This window comes from Peromyscus eremicus, chromosome 9, assembly GCF_949786415.1.
Source record: "Peromyscus eremicus chromosome 9, PerEre_H2_v1, whole genome shotgun sequence".
Classification (NCBI taxonomy): domain Eukaryota; kingdom Metazoa; phylum Chordata; class Mammalia; order Rodentia; family Cricetidae; genus Peromyscus; species Peromyscus eremicus.
This window is the reverse complement of record NC_081425.1, coordinates 3539801-3560966: the sequence shown is the minus strand read 5'-3', so window position 1 is coordinate 3560966 and position 21166 is coordinate 3539801. Positions and strand designations below refer to the sequence as shown.

General features: G+C 47.3%; 1 protein-coding gene across 1 annotated transcript in view; it reads left to right on the top strand.

Annotated features, from left to right (window-relative positions):
• The window catches only part of Farp1 (FERM, ARH/RhoGEF and pleckstrin domain protein 1), a 200605-nt gene that overhangs the window by 152265 nt on the left and 27174 nt on the right, over nucleotides 1-21166 (top strand). The window contains exons 13-15 of the mRNA XM_059273188.1: nucleotides 10091-10278; nucleotides 11232-11321; nucleotides 12183-12316. Coding sequence (XP_059129171.1) covers nucleotides 10091-10278; nucleotides 11232-11321; nucleotides 12183-12316 — 412 coding nt within the window. The remainder of the gene's footprint in view (nucleotides 1-10090; nucleotides 10279-11231; nucleotides 11322-12182; nucleotides 12317-21166) is intronic.

Below are 21166 nucleotides of genomic sequence, written 5' to 3'. Positions count from 1 at the left end.
CCAGGCCTCCAGCTTGGACTTCCCAGATGGCTCTGTGGGTTCAGCTAGGGTCCTTTCTCCATCAGGCCTGACGGCCCTGGAGAATCCATTGGAATGTAGTAAGAGCGTTGACTGAGTCATTGCCCGACTTACTGGAGAGCAAGGCACATACCACAGATGAAGTGCTTTTTTAAATGCCTCCATTTGTATTTTTCAGTCTTTGATAACTTTTTAATCATAGAACAAAATCTTTAGATCTGAAGTAACTACAAAATTCTGAAAAAGTTGTAAAGATGGAGCATCCTTGGTGAGCTGCCAGGCCACTGGTTTTAGGAGATTTCCTCCTGCAGCTGCATCACAGGGGAAAAGCTGGGCTTGTTCAGGAAGTGAGGTCGAGCTTGGCTTGTGGCTCTCAGAATCTTGTCTCAGAATCTTCTCAGAATGTTGAGAAGCCAAGTTTTAAATATTCTGAAGACTTCATCCATTTGTATGCAAGCAGTTTTGCCTTTTCTTGACTGGCTGATTCAGTGCATGACTGGTGGACCAAACCGGTGACTGGAGAGGGGCTGGCAGCTGTTCACTGACGTAGTCTCCCCCTGCCTCGCCTTAGATGGCTTCTACGTTCAGAAGGCCTGTAAAGCTGTACCCAGGCTTCAACAGTCACCAGGCAAACCTTCACTGTTGTGAGCGAGCTCACACTCAGGAGTTAGGTGGCTTCGCAGTACACCCAGTGTCGTGCGGCAAAGCTGCAGCCATCCCTCAGTCACATCAGCTCTTTCCTCTCGTGATTTCTTAATGCCATCGGACCTTTTGGGTTCCACGTTTTAATTTTGGAGACACTTGTCTGCATTTCTAACTAAAATTAGGTGTGAAAATCTTGAATGATAAAGACAATTATAAGCAACTAACTGCTGTTCATAATATAGGGTGCTTACAGTTTGGACATGTTTTGTATATTCTGTCTTGTCTTAGAAAATGGTATCAATTTGCTGTAGGAAAACTTAAGTCAGGAGTTGAGCAGAGTCATTTGATTGTTTTAATTGTGACAGTGATTTGTTTGAGGGACTTGTCCTTATGTCTACTTATACAGAAGTCTATAATGAAATAGGAAGGATTCCATTTGCCTTGTCATGTGATTATAGCAGAAATCGGTGCGTAGGACCTTTGAAAGCTGCATGTTCTTACAGTTCTTTTGTCTTTTTTTTTTTTTTAACAGAAGTGATTCTATTTCAGTGTTTTCGAAGCAGTTGACCCATCCTCGCGTGCCCAGGGGTCTGTCACCAGTTTTCACTGGTATATAGCACAGAGTTTTCTCTTCACTGGTTTTGTACCAGCCCAGCAACTTCATTTCTGTTTCTTGGCTAGTGTTTCTGAAGGTGACAGTCCCAGCAAATTATTAGTGCCTAAAAGAACTAGGGACAGGTTTGTTCCAAGGTCACATATCCCGTCATGCTGAGAATAGTCATTCATTGTTTTTAGGGGAGCCTGTCCCACTCATACACGTTCCAGAACATTAATCAGAGAGTGTATGCCTACAGTAGCTGAGTGTAGCAGGCTTGCTGGGGTCACACACCCTCCTCACTGTCCCTGTGCAAAGCTCAGAAAAACCAACACCCCTTCCCAACCTTTCTGTCCTCCAGCTATGGAGAGACCTCAGGCTCCAGGGCTTCCTGAAGCCCACAAAGTCTCAATCTGGGACTTACAAAGGACCCACATTTGTGTAAAGTTGAAGTAAGGTGAGGGAAGCCAGTCATAGGGTTGGCTGTGAAAAATATGCAGGAGAGACTGGGACAAGTTGATCCCTCAGATTTCCAAAGGGCTTTCTGAGACCTGCCGACCTCTCCATGACGGTAAACACAGTACAGCTCTCTGGCTTGAATGAGGAACATGGGCCTTCAGACCCTGTCTACTCACTACTGCTCTTCAAAAAGGAATGGTGTCTTAAGGCTTGGGACAGAAGACAGAGAAACAGATTAAAACCCCTCACAGCTGTGCTAGGGCCCCTTTACATTACTACGCTTTGTAGAATTTTATTTTGAAATATGTAGACCCTTTGTGGTTTCCCGTGTTGATCCTTGTTAAGAGCAAACTAAAAAGGCAAGAAATTCCTTTAGCATGAAGAAATGCGTTTAATGAGTTCCAGACCCAGACTGAACTGTTCCAGCTCCCTCCAACAGTCATCTGGGTGCCATGGATGGAATTTTATTAGACAGGCATTTAATTAGAGGAAGTTTGTGGGCCAGATTCTTTCCTACATGTGCGATTCATCTTCAGGAATTTCTCACACGGTTATCCCTCCACTGATGCTGCTTGGCCTGCACTTACAGTGTGATTAATAACTATTTTCTGCTCAAGAACATCTCTGAAGGTTTAAACCAAGTAATACTTTCTTTAAAAAGCCAGGCCTGAGTAACAAAAATGCAGAGTCAGCCCCCAGGACCACTTTGAGTTTGAGGGGGGTGCGTTGGCCTTGGAGTCATCCTGACGTGTGTTGTCAAGCCTTTTCTGAAGAAGGAATACAATTCAGATAGGAAACACTTTCAACACTGGTAAAATGATGTTAAATGTGCTTCAAGGTTTGGTTTGTTGTTCTAGCTAGACTCGCTGGCCATGTACTTTCAGTCAGCTTTCTCCACTTGGAGTGGTTTTTGGCATCTCGGTACAACATGTGTTTGTGACAGCCATAGCCCTCAGTGATGAGCCACCAAGTACAGGTAAACAGAGCATAAGTTAGCCAGTCAGGTGCCGTTTGCTTTCTGTGTCCTGCCTTGATCGCTTGGCTTTGCCTGGGCCCTTTACTTTGGTTAGCTAGAATTTCCAGTGCTCACTGTTGCATTTCCAAGGAAAGCTGTTTCCTGATCCTCTCTCTCGTGTGTACACATTGCTCCTCTGTGTTCCTCCAGGGATGGCCTCCCTCACATTGCATGGCTCCAGTCTGTTCTCTGGTGCTGAATGTTGAAAATGAAATGCAAGCGTTTTCATAAACATCTTAGAGTTGAGCCAGTTCCCTTGATTTTGAAGAACAGACTCTGACTTCACGTGGGCCAAACCCAGACAAACACACAGGAAAGGCATGACCAGTGGAGCACTGACTTCGCTGAGCAATGGCCGACTGAGGAAACTGACTTTGGTGACATTGAAGGGCAGACTGGCCCTGACCTATTCTTGTTAGTTTAACTCACCCCTTTCCATGGGATAGTTGAAGCTTCCAACAGGGAAATGAGTTCCCTGGAGACTCCTAGGTATGGTAGTTAACAGGAAGTCCTGGCATTCAGGCCAAAATTAGCGTGCCACTTAGTATCAGTTTTCTTTTAGTTAAAGAGGTAATAGTGAAAAGCATTAAAAAAAATCCATAATGATTCAGACATGGAGTCAGCCTAGATCAAAGATCCACATGATCTGGGTGCCACCAATTGGACAGAAAGCTGTGCCAGTCTTCCTTTAGTAACCTCAAGAGACTTCCGTATGTCTCCTGGGAACAAGGGTTGAGAGTGTGGGTCTGTGTATGAGCCAGCCGTGGCAGGGGCAGGGGAGGGCGGAGGTCCTTTGGGAAAAGGTCTTCATCAGATGAGCAGCAAAGCATTCCCAGAAAGCCACAGGTGAAGCCTGTCACACAGGGAATGTGTGACACCTGACCAGAAGCTTGGGACGTGAGCTCTAAGTAGCCTAGGCTTTCCTTTGTTCAGGATGACCACATTGAGCCCATGATGGCCTCCCAGCATAGCCTGGAAGGGGGCTCCCCTGCACCCTCGTGGCCTCTGGTATTGGATGGTAACTTCCGGTGGAAGGCAGCGCTTGCTTGGGTTTCCTCATGAGCACACTGGGTCAGGTTAGTTGCTCTGCGATGGCTCCCGATGGCAGGAGGATTAAAGCTCAGCTGTTGACGTGGGAAATCGGATCTAGAGTGGTTGGAATGGGGTTTGAAAGGTTGACACAGTGAAGCAAGGGCTTCGTTGTGGAGACTTGAGCTTCCTGATAGGGCCAGGTGGAGCCACTTCAGAATACAGAAGGGTGGTGGGAAAGTGCAGAACACAAAGCACTTGGACCAAGGCACTTACAGTCTGGGGGTGGGAATGGAGCACGCAGGGTACCGGGAGCTTTGAGGCATCAAGTCTGCGTTAGTCTTCATCTGGGGAGCCAACTGGCTCTAAAGCAGGTCACAGTAGAAGGGTCACTTGGGAGTGTGTGGTGCAGTGCTGACCGTCTGCCATCACCCACCAGTGGGCACCCGTACCCAGCTCCCTTACCTCCAGGGCCCTGTGTGAAAGCAAGGCTTTGGCCCCCTTATAGAAAGACCGAACTTAGCTCTTCAGTTATCAGGGACGGCCAGCCGCTCTCTCCAGAAGCACCTAGAGTGGGTAAGGGGTCATCCCTTGCTCTCACCTCTTCCTGCCTTGGAAGATTGCTGCCAACCTAACTAACCGACTCTCACAAGCTTGGCCCGTGTTTTTAACAGTTTCCTCCTGTTCTCTGTGTGTATGCATTTAATCCTTGAGGCAATGATGTGTTGTACTAAAGTTTTCTAATGCACTGAATTAATTCTCAAGTAGAAAAGGCTGGGGACCTCATTCTCATTTTTGTCATTTGTTTAATAAATCTGAGAAAACATTCTTTCCATGTTCCATTGTACACAGTGTTTTGTCAGCATGAACCTGCCTGGGAGAAAGGGCTTTGTTTTCAGCCTTCTGTCTTGATCCTCAGAGCATGGCATACCTTCTGTCCCTTGCATGGTTGGAGCACCGTGTGATGGCCTTTCTTTAAAACAACCCAGAGCCTTGTTTAAATACCGATTTGTACCTGGAATACCCCTGTCTTCTAGAACACAGCAATCCTGCTCACTCAATGGTACGTTGACAGACAGCAACATGTTCATCAGGGTGCTGGGAGAGGGTGGATAGACTTGGCTTTTGTGGCCCCCTCTTCTCTCAAGGCCTTGCACCTTTCAAGGTTAGCCATGGGGGTGGGACAAGCCCTTGGAAGAGAGCAGGATCACTGTAAAGGGGGGAACAGATGTCACTGAACAGAGCGCATCTGTGACAGCAGCTTTCACACAGCTGACCCACCAAAGGACGATGGGCTTTCATATTCTCGATGGAAATAAGACACTTGACGTAGATTGGCTTTGTTGGGAGGGAGTACTGGGTGGATGTGAAGGAAGTCCAGCCCTAGCTGGCTTCTCCTGCGGGTAAGCTCTTCGTCATGTCAGTAGGCACCCACACTGTGTGCTCCCACAGATGCGCTCTGCTTTCCTTGTGTGCTGGGGTCCAGTTCTGTGCCTCAGCAATGCATGGATTCCTGTCACCAGGAAGCGCTCTGTTCTCTCTGATAACCATGAGTTTGGTGACTGAGCATGGAAGGCCAAACTCCTGTAAATTGTCTGCATGTTATTAATATCTCATGTTAATCTGAACTCGAGGCTTTTAAACCTTGTTCTTACAGGCATCTTGCTGTAAAACAAAAACCTGTAATTGTTCTTTCCCACTGATGGCTGAATCTTTGTCCTTCATACAGATGGTAATTTTTTTCATTGGTCTAAGTAAGGCTCCACGTTCCTCATCCCAAACAGTGCCACCAAGTTCACCCATTCCCTGCCATCTTCAAACAAAGCAGGGTTCTCCCGTCTCTTTGCCCTATAAGAAAGAACAGCCGTATGCATTCTCTGCCATTTGGCCCTTAGTGACATTTCTCTCTCTTTTTCTGCAAGTCGGGCATCACTGCATCACTGTTGCCTTTCTGAATGGCTTGATGAGGAAGTGTGAAGTGGATACTTAGCCACTTGTTAAGCTTTTCTTAAAGGACACTGGGTCTGAGTGGCACATGTAACTTACCCCAGCCACCTAAGGTATCAAGAAGAGGACACCATCTCTAACCTTGGTAAAATGACCTGGTTGTTCCATGTGGGAACCTTGTTTCAGTCAGGTACTGCCGACTGTTTCCATAGAGGCTGTTGGGCAGGGATCTGACTTCACCACAGACCACCTCTGAGTCAGTGTGATGTGATCTCCTCGAGTGGTTAGTGCTCAGAATAGATCGTCTCTATGGAGATTTCATTATCTTCTCTTTTAGTGAGAGTTGAGTTTAAAAAGAGCCCTGCATTTCTGCTGTCTTTCCTACGTATGCCTCTGGAACATACCCTGGGTCCATAGGTAGAATCTATATTTTAGAGTCAGGTAACAAGAGATAGGATCCTAGGATCTAGAAACTTGCAAAAGAAGTAAGTTTACCTGAGGGAATAGTGAAAAAAACATTTGAAAGTAGAAATTATATGTGTTATTCGTGTTCTCATTTTCAGTATTTAACAAATGATGAGTTTCTATTTTTTTAAACTGTCAGATTTTCTACTTCTCTTTTACAGGAAAAACACACGAAACCCTATCAAGTTAAAAATTAGACATTAATCAACTTACTGACCAGTTTACAAAACAGGACAGGTCTAGAAGCATTTGAAATGCCATTTTTAATTACCTGAGAAATAGATTTTTTTTTTCTCTCTTTCTCTTCCCAGAATTGGGTAAGTCTGTTTACAAGGCTTTGGCACAAGCTGAAGAGGTGACAGTCAATAGGAAGCTTGTGCCCGGTCCTCAGAGGGAGCAGGAGACAGGAAGCTGGCTCTCTTCTAGAAGTCTCTGGTGCCCCCAGGCCATTTCATCTCCTCTGATGAAAGTCTGTCCTGAGACTCTGGGCCTCCCGTAGGCCAGGAAAGAATCATGAATGTATTCTAAATGAAAATGGTAAAGCTAGAAAGGCAGGCCGGGGCCGGGTGATAGATTGAGATTCATAAATACAGCAGGGCTAATTTGAAGTCACATAATTATTTGTGGGATGGCAAAGTGTCCGTTTAAGGAGATTTGAAAAGGCAATTGCCAGAAGTGCACGCCTTGAGAGCACTGTTGGTCGTGAGGTTGCCGGTCCACTGGGCCGACATAACTCAGATCGTACAGATTAGTGGAGAAGAAATTACATCATTGGGAAGAGGCAAGGGGTTTAAAAGGTACTAACCCGAGTGTCTGAGATAATGCAGGGCAACTTTTAGAAGTAGGAGAAAATGTTTATTTAAGCCATTCGAAGTTTCTAGAGGTTTAGTGAGCAGTTGATCTCTTCTCTAATATTTAAACTCTTCCCACCTGTTGCCTTACTGTCCAGGTGCTTCCTCAGAGGGTCCTACAGAATTATTTGTCTAGAGCTCCCTGATAACAAATGGACATAAAGTAAATTTCTTTATCAGGGAAAAGTAATTAAAAAAAAAAATCCCAGGCATCAATCATTCCACTGAGCAAGGGTGAAGGTGGTTGATGTATTCCTTCTCTTTGCTCCCACCACCTGGGCTGTGCCTTCAAAACAGATGGCTTTGTTAATTCTTCCCCCAGGAAGCATGGACTACTTCATCAAAAACCCAGTTCTGCATAGTTGTACTAATGCCATCTAACCTTGAACCCTGGCTTGCTTTAGACACGCCCTTCACACCTGCCAGTCTGGACACCAGTTGGCACAGAGGGTTGTCAACATCCTGCCCCAAAGTCAAAAAGGGAATTTTAAATGTTCACCAAGCTGCCAAATTCTACGGATTGCTCTCGTCTGCACATTTCATTGATTGCTGAGTGGTAAGCAGTGACTTCTTTGGCCACTGTGTCACCTGGAAAGTTTCAAAGCCTTTCTGGTCTCCTGCATAGTTCAGCTGGTATTTGTGAAGTTGAACTTGAGAAACTTGGGCCTTCTCCTTCCTTAGCCTTGCTGATGGATTCCTAGATCAAAGTGTTGGTGTTCTCCACGTCCTGGTCTGACAGTTTACCTAGCCCGCACTCTTCCTTTCCTGAGTAGACACAAGAATCTCTTGGGAGAAGGAAGTTAACTATCCCAATTTGGTTTTCCCCTGTATGCTTACTGCACCTATAAAATAGGTGACCGGACCTGGTTAGGCCACGTGTGTAGAACCCTGTGGGCCGACCTGAGCTGTGGCCACCTTTATCTGTACCTTGGGTGACCAGAGCTCTCATGTTCAGCCTCCCATCATCACATCCAATGTGAGTTCTCCCCAATCTAACCAACTCTCTTCTCTAAAAGGTGTCCGGTCACCACCTCTCCAGGAACCGGTCTGTTGCCTTATGCTTTATGCTTCCAGCCTGCCCAGTCAGCTAAGTGCGAGCATTCCCCGGGGGAGTTCAGCCAGGGATCTCGCCTTTCCCCTGTGGAGGGTGGATGTGGTTGTCTCTGAATGTGTACACCTTCCTTTCTCCTCCGTGTCACTGGAAGCTGTTCACCGCCGGCTGATAACCCCACTCAAAGCTAGCTTTCTAACAACTTTTTATCCTTGGCTCCAACTCTCTCAGTGAGGTGAATGCTTTTTCTGTACCACGTCACTGCAACCCCAGGCCCAGCATGCTGTCACTTATAACCGGCCCACCTGGTCTTGTGAGAGCTGACGGTAAGCCCCACATGTAGCTAGGTGACTGGTGGACAAATCAAACTGACTCTCAACTCAGCAACTCACAAATGCATGGAATGTTTTGATCTTGACACAAACTGCCAGAATTTTTGATTTTCTAACTTCTATTTGTAGTGGTAACATTTTTCTGTGATTTTTTTTTTTTAAAGAGAATAGTGTAGTATCTTGAAACAATTGCAATTTCCAGTATGTCACTATTTCTATTTAACAAGTTTCATTCTTTCCTAATCACTGTATCAATTGTGCACCAGTGTCAATAAAATTGACATTTGTGAAGCGATTTCTGGCCTTTTTCTCCGGGATTTATGGGATCTGGTGGTGTGTGGGGTGATGGGCCTCTGTCTAACACCAGGACTTCATTCCAATGAGGTTTATTCAAACGTGAGGGTGTTTTTTAAAGCACAGACTTCCTGTAGGCCCTCACCTTCTCTAATCTTACCTCCCAAGGATCCCTGGCTGACCAGCTGCTGGTAGGCATGACAGCTGCTCTTCATTGTCTTCTGGGTACCATGGCACTTCACCCGTGATGATGCCACTCACAGGGCAGCCTGGGGGCAGGGGAGATTCGGTGATTCCCTCATGAGTCGTACCTGTGGGATCGACATCACTGCTGCCCTGCATTGGCCCCACTGTGGGCTGCCGTATCTTGTACTTCCAGAATACATGTGAACAACTACAGAGGGAGAAAACAGGTGTCAGGGGCATGAGGATTCTTCTAGAAAACTATTTCACCTGTCCGGTGGAGATCCTTAACCCCGTAGTGGGTAGCAAGAATCAATGGATCAGAGCTGGAAGTGGGGGCACATTCTTTTCCTTATAATTGAAACTGTTCGCCTCATGTTCCTTCTGCATCAGAATTACAAATATACTAGGTCTAAACACGCAACTTAGAAGTGCGTTTTGAAACACTCCATGTGGCCTCAAAGGGTTGAGGCAGAGTGTCCCATGTGTAACATCTCCTGCGGCTGACTGGAATAGGTAACCTACGTTTTCCTATTGTTTAATGTGATATCCTTTCTAGAGGACTAACTTACAACCTGTCGCTTCTGATTCACAAAGGGGAACTGTGCTAATGGGATCTCCAGCTTGCGCCTTTAAATGACCACGGTTGCGTGTAATGCTAGTGTTTCTGTCCCAAACAGTAGCAGACATGGAGTGACATCACCAGGTACACCGAGCTTGCTTCTGTTCTCTGTAGACTGGGGAATTAGCTGCTTGACCTATTAGCCGTGACCCATTGTCACAAGATGTGGTCCGTCCTGAGTACACCAGCTGCTTAGATGCCTGTTTAGTCCTCATCGTTCCTCTGTGTCTCACCGTGACGTAGATACCATGACTTCCTGGAGTAGTTTTTAGAAGCAGAGGTGGTAGTTACCAGATAAAACTAGGATTGTGCTATGCTGTTCAGCACCCTTAATTGTGACCCACGCAGAGGTCTCTGTCTTACCTTTAATTATGTAACTGGGGCTGCATTGAGTGAGGTGGACTCTGGGTACCCTTCCTCTCAAGGCAGCTACAATGTAGAGGGCGGGAAACTTAGCAATGCATTACATTTGCCATATGGTAGATGGTCTAAAGATTTACAAAAGTGACAGTTGGAAAGAACCCGCCAATCCCAGAAGAAATTACTTTTTTTTTTTTCTTTTAAAACTTCTCATCCCCAAACAGGCTCCCTGACTGGTAGCCCTCACCTTTCAGAGCTGTCCATCAACTCGCAGGGAGGAGTTGCCCCAACCAACGTGACCTTGTCTCCCAACCTGAGTCCTGACACCAAGCAGGCCTCTCCCCTGATCAGCCCGCTCCTGAATGACCAAGCGTGCCCGAGGACCGATGATGAAGAGGAGGGCCGGAGAAAGGTGCCGGCTTTAAATGTACAGCTGCCACAGGACCATCATGACTCTCCATTTTCAGGCCTTTTCATATTCCCCAACCAAACCTCTGTCCTGTTGACTAATAATTATAATTCCCCATCCTTGATAACCCACCTGGACTGCTTACTATATTTGTCTGTTTCTGACTGGCTTCATTCACCCGGTGTCATGTCCTTGGGGTTTATTCGCGTTCTCTGTGGAGTGGCATGAGTCAGATGCCACTCCTCCCATGTGGCCACGGCCATTGTGTGGTGGATCCGTCCCGTCTGTCAGTGTACACTCCTCAGCTTTTGCTGTTTTGAATAACACTGCTGTGAGGATGAACGTCCACAGACTTGCTTTACTTACACCGTAAGACACTAATGGTGGCCCATCTGACTGCCAGGCCCCAGGGAACTGGGACACACTGCTATCACCATTTATCTCCTTTGACCAGCCACTGACACTGTAAATGCCATCTTGTAACATCTCAAGAAACCAGCTCTGCCAGTCCATGGCACCAGGTCTCAGGATGCTGATTTCTCGTGGTTGAATTTCCTTGAAGATGGTGTAACTCTTGCCTAATTAGTTAGAGTCCCCTAGCTGATGGTAATACTTACATATCAGAAGCCATTCTTTTAGCCTACTCCTTCTAAAATTCACACTCACTCACTCTCTCTCTCTGTCTCTCTCTGTCTCTCTGTTTCTCTCTCACGCATACACACACACACACACACACACACACACACACACACACACACTCTCTCTCTCTCTCTCTCTCTCTCTCTCTCTCTCTCTCTCTCTCTCTCTCTCATGGGGAAATAAACTTGCTTAGATTTGATGCTAGCTAACAAAGGACTTACCCGTTAGTTAGTGAATCACTGTTTTTTGATCAGGGCATTCTCAGAGACTTCACTCAGATGTGACCGCTGTGTCTTGTTCTTTTACGGATTTTACAGAGATTCCCAACCGACAAGGCCTACTTCATTGCCAAGGAAGTTTCCACCACGGAGCGGACATACCTGAAGGATCTCGAGGTCATCGCTTCGGTATGTGCAGCTTTACCTCTAATGCAGACCCTGCATGATTCAGTTAAACTTGTAACTGCTGCTGGGAGAGGCTGGGCTTGCAGGAATGTTAGGCTCCCCGACTAATTGCAAGGATTATAGAACCTGATCATGGGTTATGGCAATTAATGTCAATCATATATTTAATTTGGAATGTTCCCTAAAAAAATTTATGATTGTGGTTTTTAAGTGCAAAGGAAAGATGTTCCTGAAGCAGAGGAAATGAAAATTAAACAGTCTACTGTCTGTGGACACTGATCCAGAACATTCTGTTTTATTCATCGTCAAATGTAACTGATTGTGTTTGCTTGAGGGAGACTTCAGTTATCTTTGTAGTAAGTTGTGCCATGCTGGGGAAAGTGCCGCCAACTGCCTTTGATGGCTGCCGTCTGGCCTGTCCGTCCTTAGAAGCAGAGCTGGGGCTCCTGGGGACTTAGACCCCGTGATTTTGAGAAAGAATATATCCAGTAAAGAGGGACACCCACAGTGTTGGAATGAAGTGGTGTCTGGTGCTTTCAAACACTGGGCCCAGTTCCCACTCCGGTGACGTGTGTGACCGTGGACAGGCAGTTTTGCCACCCCATGCTCAACACTTTTGTGAAGGAGTAGACCAACAGCTCCGAAAGGGGAGCCTGTGATCCCGAACTCACAACTTCCTCGTGAGCTGGCCTGAGTGAGGACTTGGTTCAAGTAGTTGCTCATTGAGGAGATCAGCCCCGGCTTGAACAAGCCATGGAGAACCATTTGAGAGAGTAATCAGAAAGAGAGAGACTCTTTTCCCCTCAGAGCCCGCAAGCATTCATCCGTCTGCGTACGTCTGAGCATTCCCCTTTTTATCCCCAGTGGTTTCAGAGCACAGTCAGCAAAGACGACTCCATGCCCGAAGCCTTGAAGAGTCTCATATTCCCGAACTTTGAACCTTTGCACAAGTTTCATACCAATTTTCTCAAGGAAATTGAGCAACGACTTGCCCTGTGGTGAGTACAGTCCAACTTGAAATCTGTGTTTCCTGTCTGCACCCTGCTCTGTCCTCCCTGTATTATTCTGCTCTGTCCCATACACGTAGCAGAGATACAAGTCAAACAGGCCTGAGGCAAGACGTCCTTTAAATATTTTCCGATGGGAAAAAACAACCACCAGGCAGTGGTGGTGCACGCCTTTAATCCCAGCACTCGGGAGGTAGAGGCAGACGGGTCTCTGAGTTCCAGGCCAGCCTGGGCTACAGAGTGAGTTCCAGGACAGCCAAAGCTACACAAGAAACCCTGTCTCAAAAAAACAAAAAACAACAGCAAAAAATTCCAATGAAATGCTACATGTTTGGGTCTTATCTTTGCCTTTGATTGAGGACTCTTCAGAGTGCATTTTCTTATGCTAATTACATAGTTATTTTAAAGTAAAGGTGCTTGCTTTAGGGGACTGTGGCATGGTAGAGGGACATGGAGGATTTGTGAGGTGACATTTCACTGTTGCCTGCTCTATAGTTATATATATACATACACATATAAAATGCTGTATTGCATTTAACAGAGCTTAAAGAATACTTTGAAAATACAAAGTCTGGGCAACACACACACATAGACACACATCTGACCTTATCATAAGGATCTAAATATTTTTATTATTTTATATGTACATGATGTCTGAGGATAAGCGTGCTACAGTGTGCATGCGGAGTTCAGAGACAACTTTGTGGAGTTGATTCTCTTTCACCTTTATGTGGGTTCTAAGATCAGACTCAGGCCACCAGACACATGAAAAGCACCTTTCCCACTGAGCCAGCTTAACAGCCCAGGATATGATTTTTTTTTAACTTGTTTTGTGTGTCGGTGTGCTCAGGCACACACCCGCGTCAGTGTGTGTGTGCCTGTGTGCAAGTGCACTCCCTTTGAGCAGATAGAGGCCCGAAGACGGCAGCAAATGCCTTGGAGCTGGGAGAGACGGGCAAATAAGAGACAACCTGACATTACGTGGGTGCTAGGATCTGAACTCCAATCCCCATGGCTGTGCAGCAAGTACTCGCTAACTGCTGACCCATCTCTCCAGCTCCACAAGGATGGATTTTAATATCATGACATGATAGGAGCAAAGACATCCCTCACAGAATTAACGCATTAGGGTAACCTAAGTATCCATCAATGGAAAAGTGATTAAAAATGGTATTAAGTCTCTCCACTAGATACCAAGTACAATCTTAACTTGGGAGATGAAGATAATATATATATTATATATATATATTATATATATATATGAAATTCTTTATATATAGAATGGAAAATCTGATGTAACTTACCTAAAAACTTTACCTATAGAGCCCTTCATTGAAAATTTTATGGGGCTTTTAAAGGATAAGTTATATGCAGGCTTATACATGGGGAATTGGTTGTCTACCAGAGATGCATTTGAAAATGCAGGAAAAATAGCAAAGGGCTGCTCCAGAACCACGCAGCTACAGAACCACGGTGTGCTCTGTGCTCCCTGCTTTCTGATTGGAAGTGGCGGGGAGGGGACATTAGTGACTGTGGGTCCTGAAGGAGCCTGCTCTGGGGCTCTTACCTCTCACAGCGTTAGACTGAGGCCTTCGAATATCATTGTAATAGAAAAGAAAAGCAGAGCCCCACTCTGGCTTCCTGAGACCAGCGTGCGGGGCCAGCATGAGCTCTCTGACCTAAGCGGTGCCTGGCTCCGCAGCATTTTATACCTGAATGGTATAAGATGGCCTTCCCTTGAGAGGGGATAGCAGCTTTACTAAGAGGCTGGGGGCGGGGGGGGGGGGCAGATTATGAACACCTAACAGTACAAAGTTGGCTTTGCTGAGAATGAGGAAAATAGAACGCCACTTCAGCAGGAGCTGGGTGTGAACGAATCAACATTGCCATTCAAGATGAGACATTCCCCAACTTTACCTGGAACTGTTTTGTTCTTCATTGTTGCCGCCTATGAAGGCAGATGAGGAGCTGGGAATGGGGGTGGCTCGGGCCTGTAATCCCAGCACTCATCAGACGGAGGCAGGAGGATTGCTGACTGTCTGAAGCTAAAATATTCAACCTGAGGCTCACATTTGAAATGAAGTAATGAGGTTGTATCCCATTCGGAATGAAATGATTGGAAGAATAAGGGGGACTCGGCCTTGAACACATGATACACTTGTCTGGTACCTATAGGCTAGTCTTGTAAGAAAGGTGAGTGTTGTCTTTTCTGTACCAGAGGGCAGAGTTGAGACACAGGAGTGAGTTTCCAGTAAAGCCCTGCAGAACTCCTGAGCGCCACTCTTGCTCTCCAGCAGAGGGCGCCTGCCGTATCCAGAAAGTAGTTATCCATGGTGCAAATTCCATCAGGCCCCTACTTGAAGGCCATGGAAGGATCGGAAAAATGGAGATTGCTGGGTTCCTGTCAGCCCTGTTTAGTGTGAATGAGATTTTGGGGATGAGATTTGTATTTCTTAAGTACTTCTTGGGGTAGCTGTGATGAATATATTTGGGGAACAGTTGACACCCCTACCCAGTGCCCCTGGCAAATACTGAATCTGGGATTCTTTGGTCTGCATTTCTGAGTGGATTGAATTCTATTTCATAAAGAATTTCATATCTACAAGCATGAAAAAATAAAGGAATGACTGAACGCTGTGGATTTGTTTGTTAAAGGATTGATCCCCAAAGTCACTCTTGGAAAGGCTCTGCGGAGCTCTGGGAGCCGGGGCCTATGGGAAGTTTCATGCCCCCATGGAAGACTGGGCCCAGGGGCTGTCCTGTCAGCTTCCTGGCTTGAGGTGTTAGAACAGGCATCACACCATTGCCACCTGCCTTCCTACCCAAGGCCCAACGCTTGGACTGCTCTGTCAACCTTGTCTTTGTGAGTAGCTCATCTCCGGTATTCTGCGGTAGAATCAAGAAGCTGACCTATGTAACCAGTGACTGTGTGTGTACCAGGCTTCGCTCACAGATGGTCCTGAGCCAAGGCTTTGCAAAGGAGGGTGCAATGTCCCGGGGAGGCACAGAGTTTTGCTGCCAGCTTGGCTTTGGAGGACATGTAAGACAATAATGCCTGCAGAAAACAGGCAACTGTAGGCTGAATACAGGCAGTGAGAATGGGTCCCAGTCAAGTTTCTTAAGGAAGGAATTTGCAGTTATTGACAGAGAGATAAATGTTTAGATAGAGGTTTTTACTTTTACTTATTGAGACATGGCAAACACAGGTTGGCTCGTGTTAATTAAGATAGTTAAGAAACAAGTATGGGGGGCTGGAGAGATGGCTCAGAGGTTAAGAGCACTGACTGCTCTTCCAGAGGTCCTGAGTTCAATTCCCAGCAACCACATGGTGGCTCACAACCATCTGTAATGAGATCTGGTGCCCTCTTCTGGCCTGCAGGGATACATGCTGTATACATAATAAATAAATCTTTAAAAAAAAAAAAAAAAAAAAAAAAAAAAAAAAAAAAGAAACAAGTATGGGGACCAGGAAAATGACTCTGTTGTAAACTATGTTGCTAGCACACACAAAAAGAGGCCCTGAGTCCAGTCCCTGGCACTGCTTGAAGCTCACAGCAGAATCTTAGACATCTCTCTGTCAGTGACTGAGCAGTACTTGCTTACCTGTAAACTGAGTCGGAGTCTGTCTCCCACAGGACTGTTTCATCCATTAAAAGATCTAGCGTTTGTCACGGGCTCCATGTACTATGCCCCACACAGGAAGGAGGACAGCTGGCATTTTTAAATTGTATTTTGTGTATATATGTGTGATGTGTAGGTGTGGGTGGGTTCCTGACATGGTGGGTATGTAGAGGCCAAAGGATAACGTTTGGGAGTTGGTTCTTGTCCTCCATCTTGTTGCGAGGAGTCTCTTGTTTCTGTTATGTTGTGCGCGCCAGGCTAACTGGCCCACAGGCTTCTGTGGGATTCTGCTGCCTCCACCGTCTATCTATCTGGGACTAACACGTGCCAGCAGCCACATCCAGCAATTTTTTTTAACGTAGGTCCCAGGAATTGAACTTGGGTCTTCAGGCTTGGCAGCTGCTGACCTTGCCCACTGAGCCATCTCCTGAGCCCAAACTAAGCTTTCTAAAAAGTTAACTGAATTTGGAATACTTTAGATTTGCTGACGTGATAGGTTTCCTGCACAGAGCTCTCTTTCCCCTTCGTTGAGCGTTTTTTGTGTCCGTGTAGGTCAAAATGAAGAAAGCCCTGGTGTCGAACTCTAGACTTTATTCCTTACTGTTTTCTAGGTTTGGGATTTTTGGTTTTGTTTTGTTTTTTCCTGGACTTTCCATGTACATCAGGCTGTCCTGGCCTGAAACTGACAGAGATCCCCCTGCCTCTGCCTCCTGTGTGTTGGGATTAAATCATGTGCCACCACATCCAGCCCATTGCTATTTTCAGTTACTACTGTTCAAAGAGAGAAATCTAGAGTTTTCCCTGCGTCAGAAGTTCCTCAGAGTTGGTGCGTGTGTGGTGGTCACCACCCCAGATTGCATGGTAATCACCATGGTTTCCCCTTGGCAGGCCTCCAGGAGGCCATAAACCATAGCACGCTCTGTCAGTGGTGGGAAAGTTCAGAACTCGCATCAGGAAATGTTCTGGAATGCTTAGGCCACCCCCGGTTTGACAACACCTGTCCCTCTCCAAATGTCACTCTTTGCCATGCGAACACACCTGAGCAAGAGTGGAGACCCAAGGCCTGCTTCCGCTGGCAAAAGCCAACTTACACCTCCTCAGGAATGGTAACTGGTTCGTTGAGTTCTGAAAAGTGGCTGAAGTGCTTTTTTCTTTTGAAAGCAAAGGACTGTTTACTCAGCTGTTTAAACACACTCAGAGAAAGCCACCTAGATTCAGCCTTGGGGTGGGTGGACATTCCATCCAACTTTGAAATTTCACGTTTGAGATGACTTGCAAAGTGTTGCACACAGGCTACCCCACCCCCAAGGTCGATGGAGATTCTGCTTTGGTGCCGAGGGGCTTGGCGGACAGATCCTGCAAGTGTGCGGACAGGCAGAAGGGGCCTGAGAGCAGTGGGTGGTCATATAAACGGCATTGGACTAGGCTGTGCATGCCACACACAGTTACCAAGAAGGGTCAACTGGGTAGAAACTGGGTTAGGGCTCCCCTGAGAAGAGTGCAGGGGATCAGACAAGACTCAGATGTCCACAGGTTACTGGGCTGAAGGGAAAGGGACAGGCAGCCGCTCAGGTCTGTGGATGTGGTAAGGATGGCAGATGGCTGGCTTTCTCAGCACTGTACTGGCATACTTGTTGGAAGTCACTGATGGAGGAGAGGTTTGCTTTGTCTCCCTGTTTCAGGGAGACAGTCATGGCAGGGTGTGGTGGGAGGAGCTTGCACCATGTTCCCATCATGGCCCCCAGGAAACAGAAAGCTCAGCCTAGAACTAGAGGTGTGTGTGACCTTCCAGGATGCTCCCAGAAACCTACTCTGCTACCTAGGCCCCATGACTCAGATTCTACAACATTCAAAACAGCATCCCCTACTGGGGACCCACGTGTTCAAACTCAACAAGCCTGAGGAGAACACTGCAGATCCAAACCGTGCCCGATTGTCATGAGAAGTAAGGGCTACAAGGAAGAGGCAAGTAGTGAAGGACCGGGCATGCTCCGGGCACGGTGATTTGGAAGTCAGTACCGGCCCCTGGAGAGCTGGATGTGGGAGTCCTGGCCTGAGGGAACAGACATATCTGTGAAAATAAAAGGAAATAATGTTGAGAGGAAGAACACTGAAGATGAAATCTTCATGCCCATGACTTGTGGCATCCTTCCTTCCCTAAGTGTGGGTTATGACCGCAGAAGCCAGCAGAGAACCTAAGAAACCGCAGATATCATCCCCAAAGGCAAAAGCAGGCCTTAGCAGGTGACCATTACCATGAGATGGTTAGTCTTCGCCGTCACTTGACAGTCTGGAGTCACCTTTGAAGAGTCTCAGTAAGGCATCGTCTAGATCTGGTGGGTCTGTGTGGGGTTGAGACGGAAAACCTGCCCACTGTGAGCAGCAGTGTTCCCTGAGATTGGGTCCTGTGTAAGTGTGGAGAGGGTGCTTAGCACTGTGCAAGCATGCATCCGCCCTCTCTCTGCTCTTGACTGTGGATGTGACCAGGTGTTTCAAGATCTTGCTTTGGCTTCCACACAGTGACGGACTAGAATTGTGAGGCAAATAGGCCCTTTTCTCCCTTAGAGTTGCCTGCCGGGGTGTTTTAGCACAGCAACAGTGACGAAACAGAGCACAGGGACAGGCTGTGCTGGGGTGCCTGTAAGGGCAGCAGGCTGGGCACCAAGGGGACATTCCTGTCAGGAGATGCCAGGGGTCGGATGTGAAGACGCAAAGCCCTTCAGGGGTCGTGGGGAGACTGTTTCTAGGGTGGGACTGTCACTGTCTGTGACTAGGAATTTCACAGGTGGAGTTCACAGATGTGTCTCCCCATCACATTCAGTGGCTGAAGCCGAGTAGGAGTGCAGGAAAGGTCAGGACCCCTTACTGTGCCCCTGAAGATGTTCGTTCTCTCTCTCTCTCTCTCTCTCTCTCTCTCTCTCTCTCTCTCTCTCTCTCTCTCTCTCTCTCTCTCCCTCCCTCCCCCTCTCTCCCTCTCTCTCTCTCTCTCTCTCTCCCCCCCCCCTCCCTCTCTCTCTCTCTCTCTCTCTCTCTCTCTCTCTCTCTCTCTCTCTCATCCCACCTGAAGCTCCCCCTCCCTCCCCTCTTCTCGGTTCCTCCCCTCCACCTCCCCTCCACCCCTTTCCGTCCACTCCTCCTCCACTGTCTCTCTTCAGATACAGGTGGGCCTCCCACGGGTATCAGCCAACCACGGTACATCAAGCTGCAGTGAGACCAGGTTCCTCCTCCTCTGTTAAGGCTGGAGGAGGCAATCCAGTAGGAAGAACGGGTCCCAAACACAGGCATCAGTCAGAGGCAGCCCCTGCCCTCACTGTTAGAAGTCCCACAAGAAGACCACATTTACACAACTGTAACATACATACAGAAGGCCTAGGCCAGCCCCAGCAGGCTCCCTGGTTGTCAGTTCAGTCTCTGTCGGCCCCTCTGAGCTCAGGTTAGTTGGCTCCATGGGTTTTCTTGTCTGAAAGTGTTCTTAAAGAACAGATCTCAATCAAATAAGTGCCTCATGATTCTATCTGCTCTGTGAAGCTTTGGATTTGTGCTGGGGAATCATTAAAGGAGAATCAAAAAGGCTTCCCCCCAAAGGAATTCAATATAGAATTATGATAAAATCTAGCAACTACATTCCTTGATATGTGCCTAAAAGAGTTAAGGAGAGAGCCTAGACTTTACGTAGTGCATCTGACCTCACAGAAGTATTCCCAGTAGCAGGAAGGTGGGGACAATCTGGGTATGTGCCAAATGGCTAAACACAGTACAGTTTTCTAGATGACAGAATATTACTCAGGTTTAAAAAGGAAATATCTGACCTATACACAGATGAGCAAATACTCAACAGTTCCACGTCTGGAGCTGTGCAGAGCCGTGAGATCAGAAATGGGAAGTGGAGTGGCAGCTGCCAGGTGTTCAGAAGGAAAAGCAGGCGTGGTGTTTGCTGGGGGCGAGGTTTCAGTTTAGGGAGTTTGCAGAATTTCCGAGGATGGTGATGATGCTTGCCAAACCGTGTGGATGTCTGCAGTGCCACTGAACTGTGCACTTGAAAGTGGTAACACTGGGAAATTCTGTGATATGCTTGTCACAATTTCACAGAAGAAAGAAAAGCGCAGGACCACCCCAGGAGCAGATGAGCAGGCCTCAGAGCAGCATGTGTCGTTCATGGTCGGGCCCACGTCTGCACACTGGTTCTCCTGCCCCACCTGAGCTGTCCCTGTGCTGCCCTGAATTACTTCCCTTCACCCTCACCTAGCCTCAGCAAGTAGAACGGCCTCCTTTATAAGCGGCCAGCTTGTGCGCCAGGCCTGGATGGGTACACTAAAAGACTGCCCTGGTGTAAAGCTGAAGTCATTCTCGGGCCTCGAGGAGAGCTCAGCCCTTCAAGTCCAGGGCTTCAGGTGTTGGGGTGGTGTAGTATTGGGGTGCGGTCTTAATCTGAGTGCTAACCCCTGCTCTCTGTTCTCGGAGGCCCCTCTCTCCTGCTTCTGTCTGCTTGATCAGCAGGCCAGCCAGGGGTGGGGTTTGGTTCTCAGGAGATAGGAGGAGCAAACAGACCTTCTGCTCCTTCCTTTGGTGTCCCTGGGAGGAAGCTGGCCAGCATCCCAGACCTGCACTTTCTGAGGTAACAGCTTTGATGTTGAGTCTGATTTCTTTCTTGGGCCTCTGGTTGAATGTGAGGCCTGCAGGGGACAGCTTGCTTTGGGCTGGCCAGGTTGCATTCCTGCCCTCCTCCACAGCACACCTGTAAGCAGAGAGCTATCCTCCAGGCCTTGGGATGAGCACACACACAACTCCTCAGCAGAGATGCTCTTTCTTAACTCCAGATCAGCCACTTCCTCTTCTCACCCTCTCTCAAAAGAAGTGTTCTTTGTGGTCCATGCTGAGCGATTTAGCTGGGTCCAAACACACAGATTCATGTGCCAGCCCTGTCCATGCTTGGACAGGTGTACACATACATGCACCCTCCGTCCCCTCTGCCCTGATCTTCATAGTACCCAACTTTTGAAAGTGTATAAACCCCGCCTCCCTGGCAGGGGTATCGGTGAGCCATTTTCTGACTTATGCGTAAAGAAAGGGTCTTACGTCTCTGTTAACTGTGTCAACACCCAAGACCGAGATGACTGTGAGGATTAAAAGGACAAACAAAGGAAGACACGTGCAGCTGTGTCCCCTCATGCTCATGGCCATGTAGAGCCATTTAAACTGAACTAAATTCAGCTTCTCAGT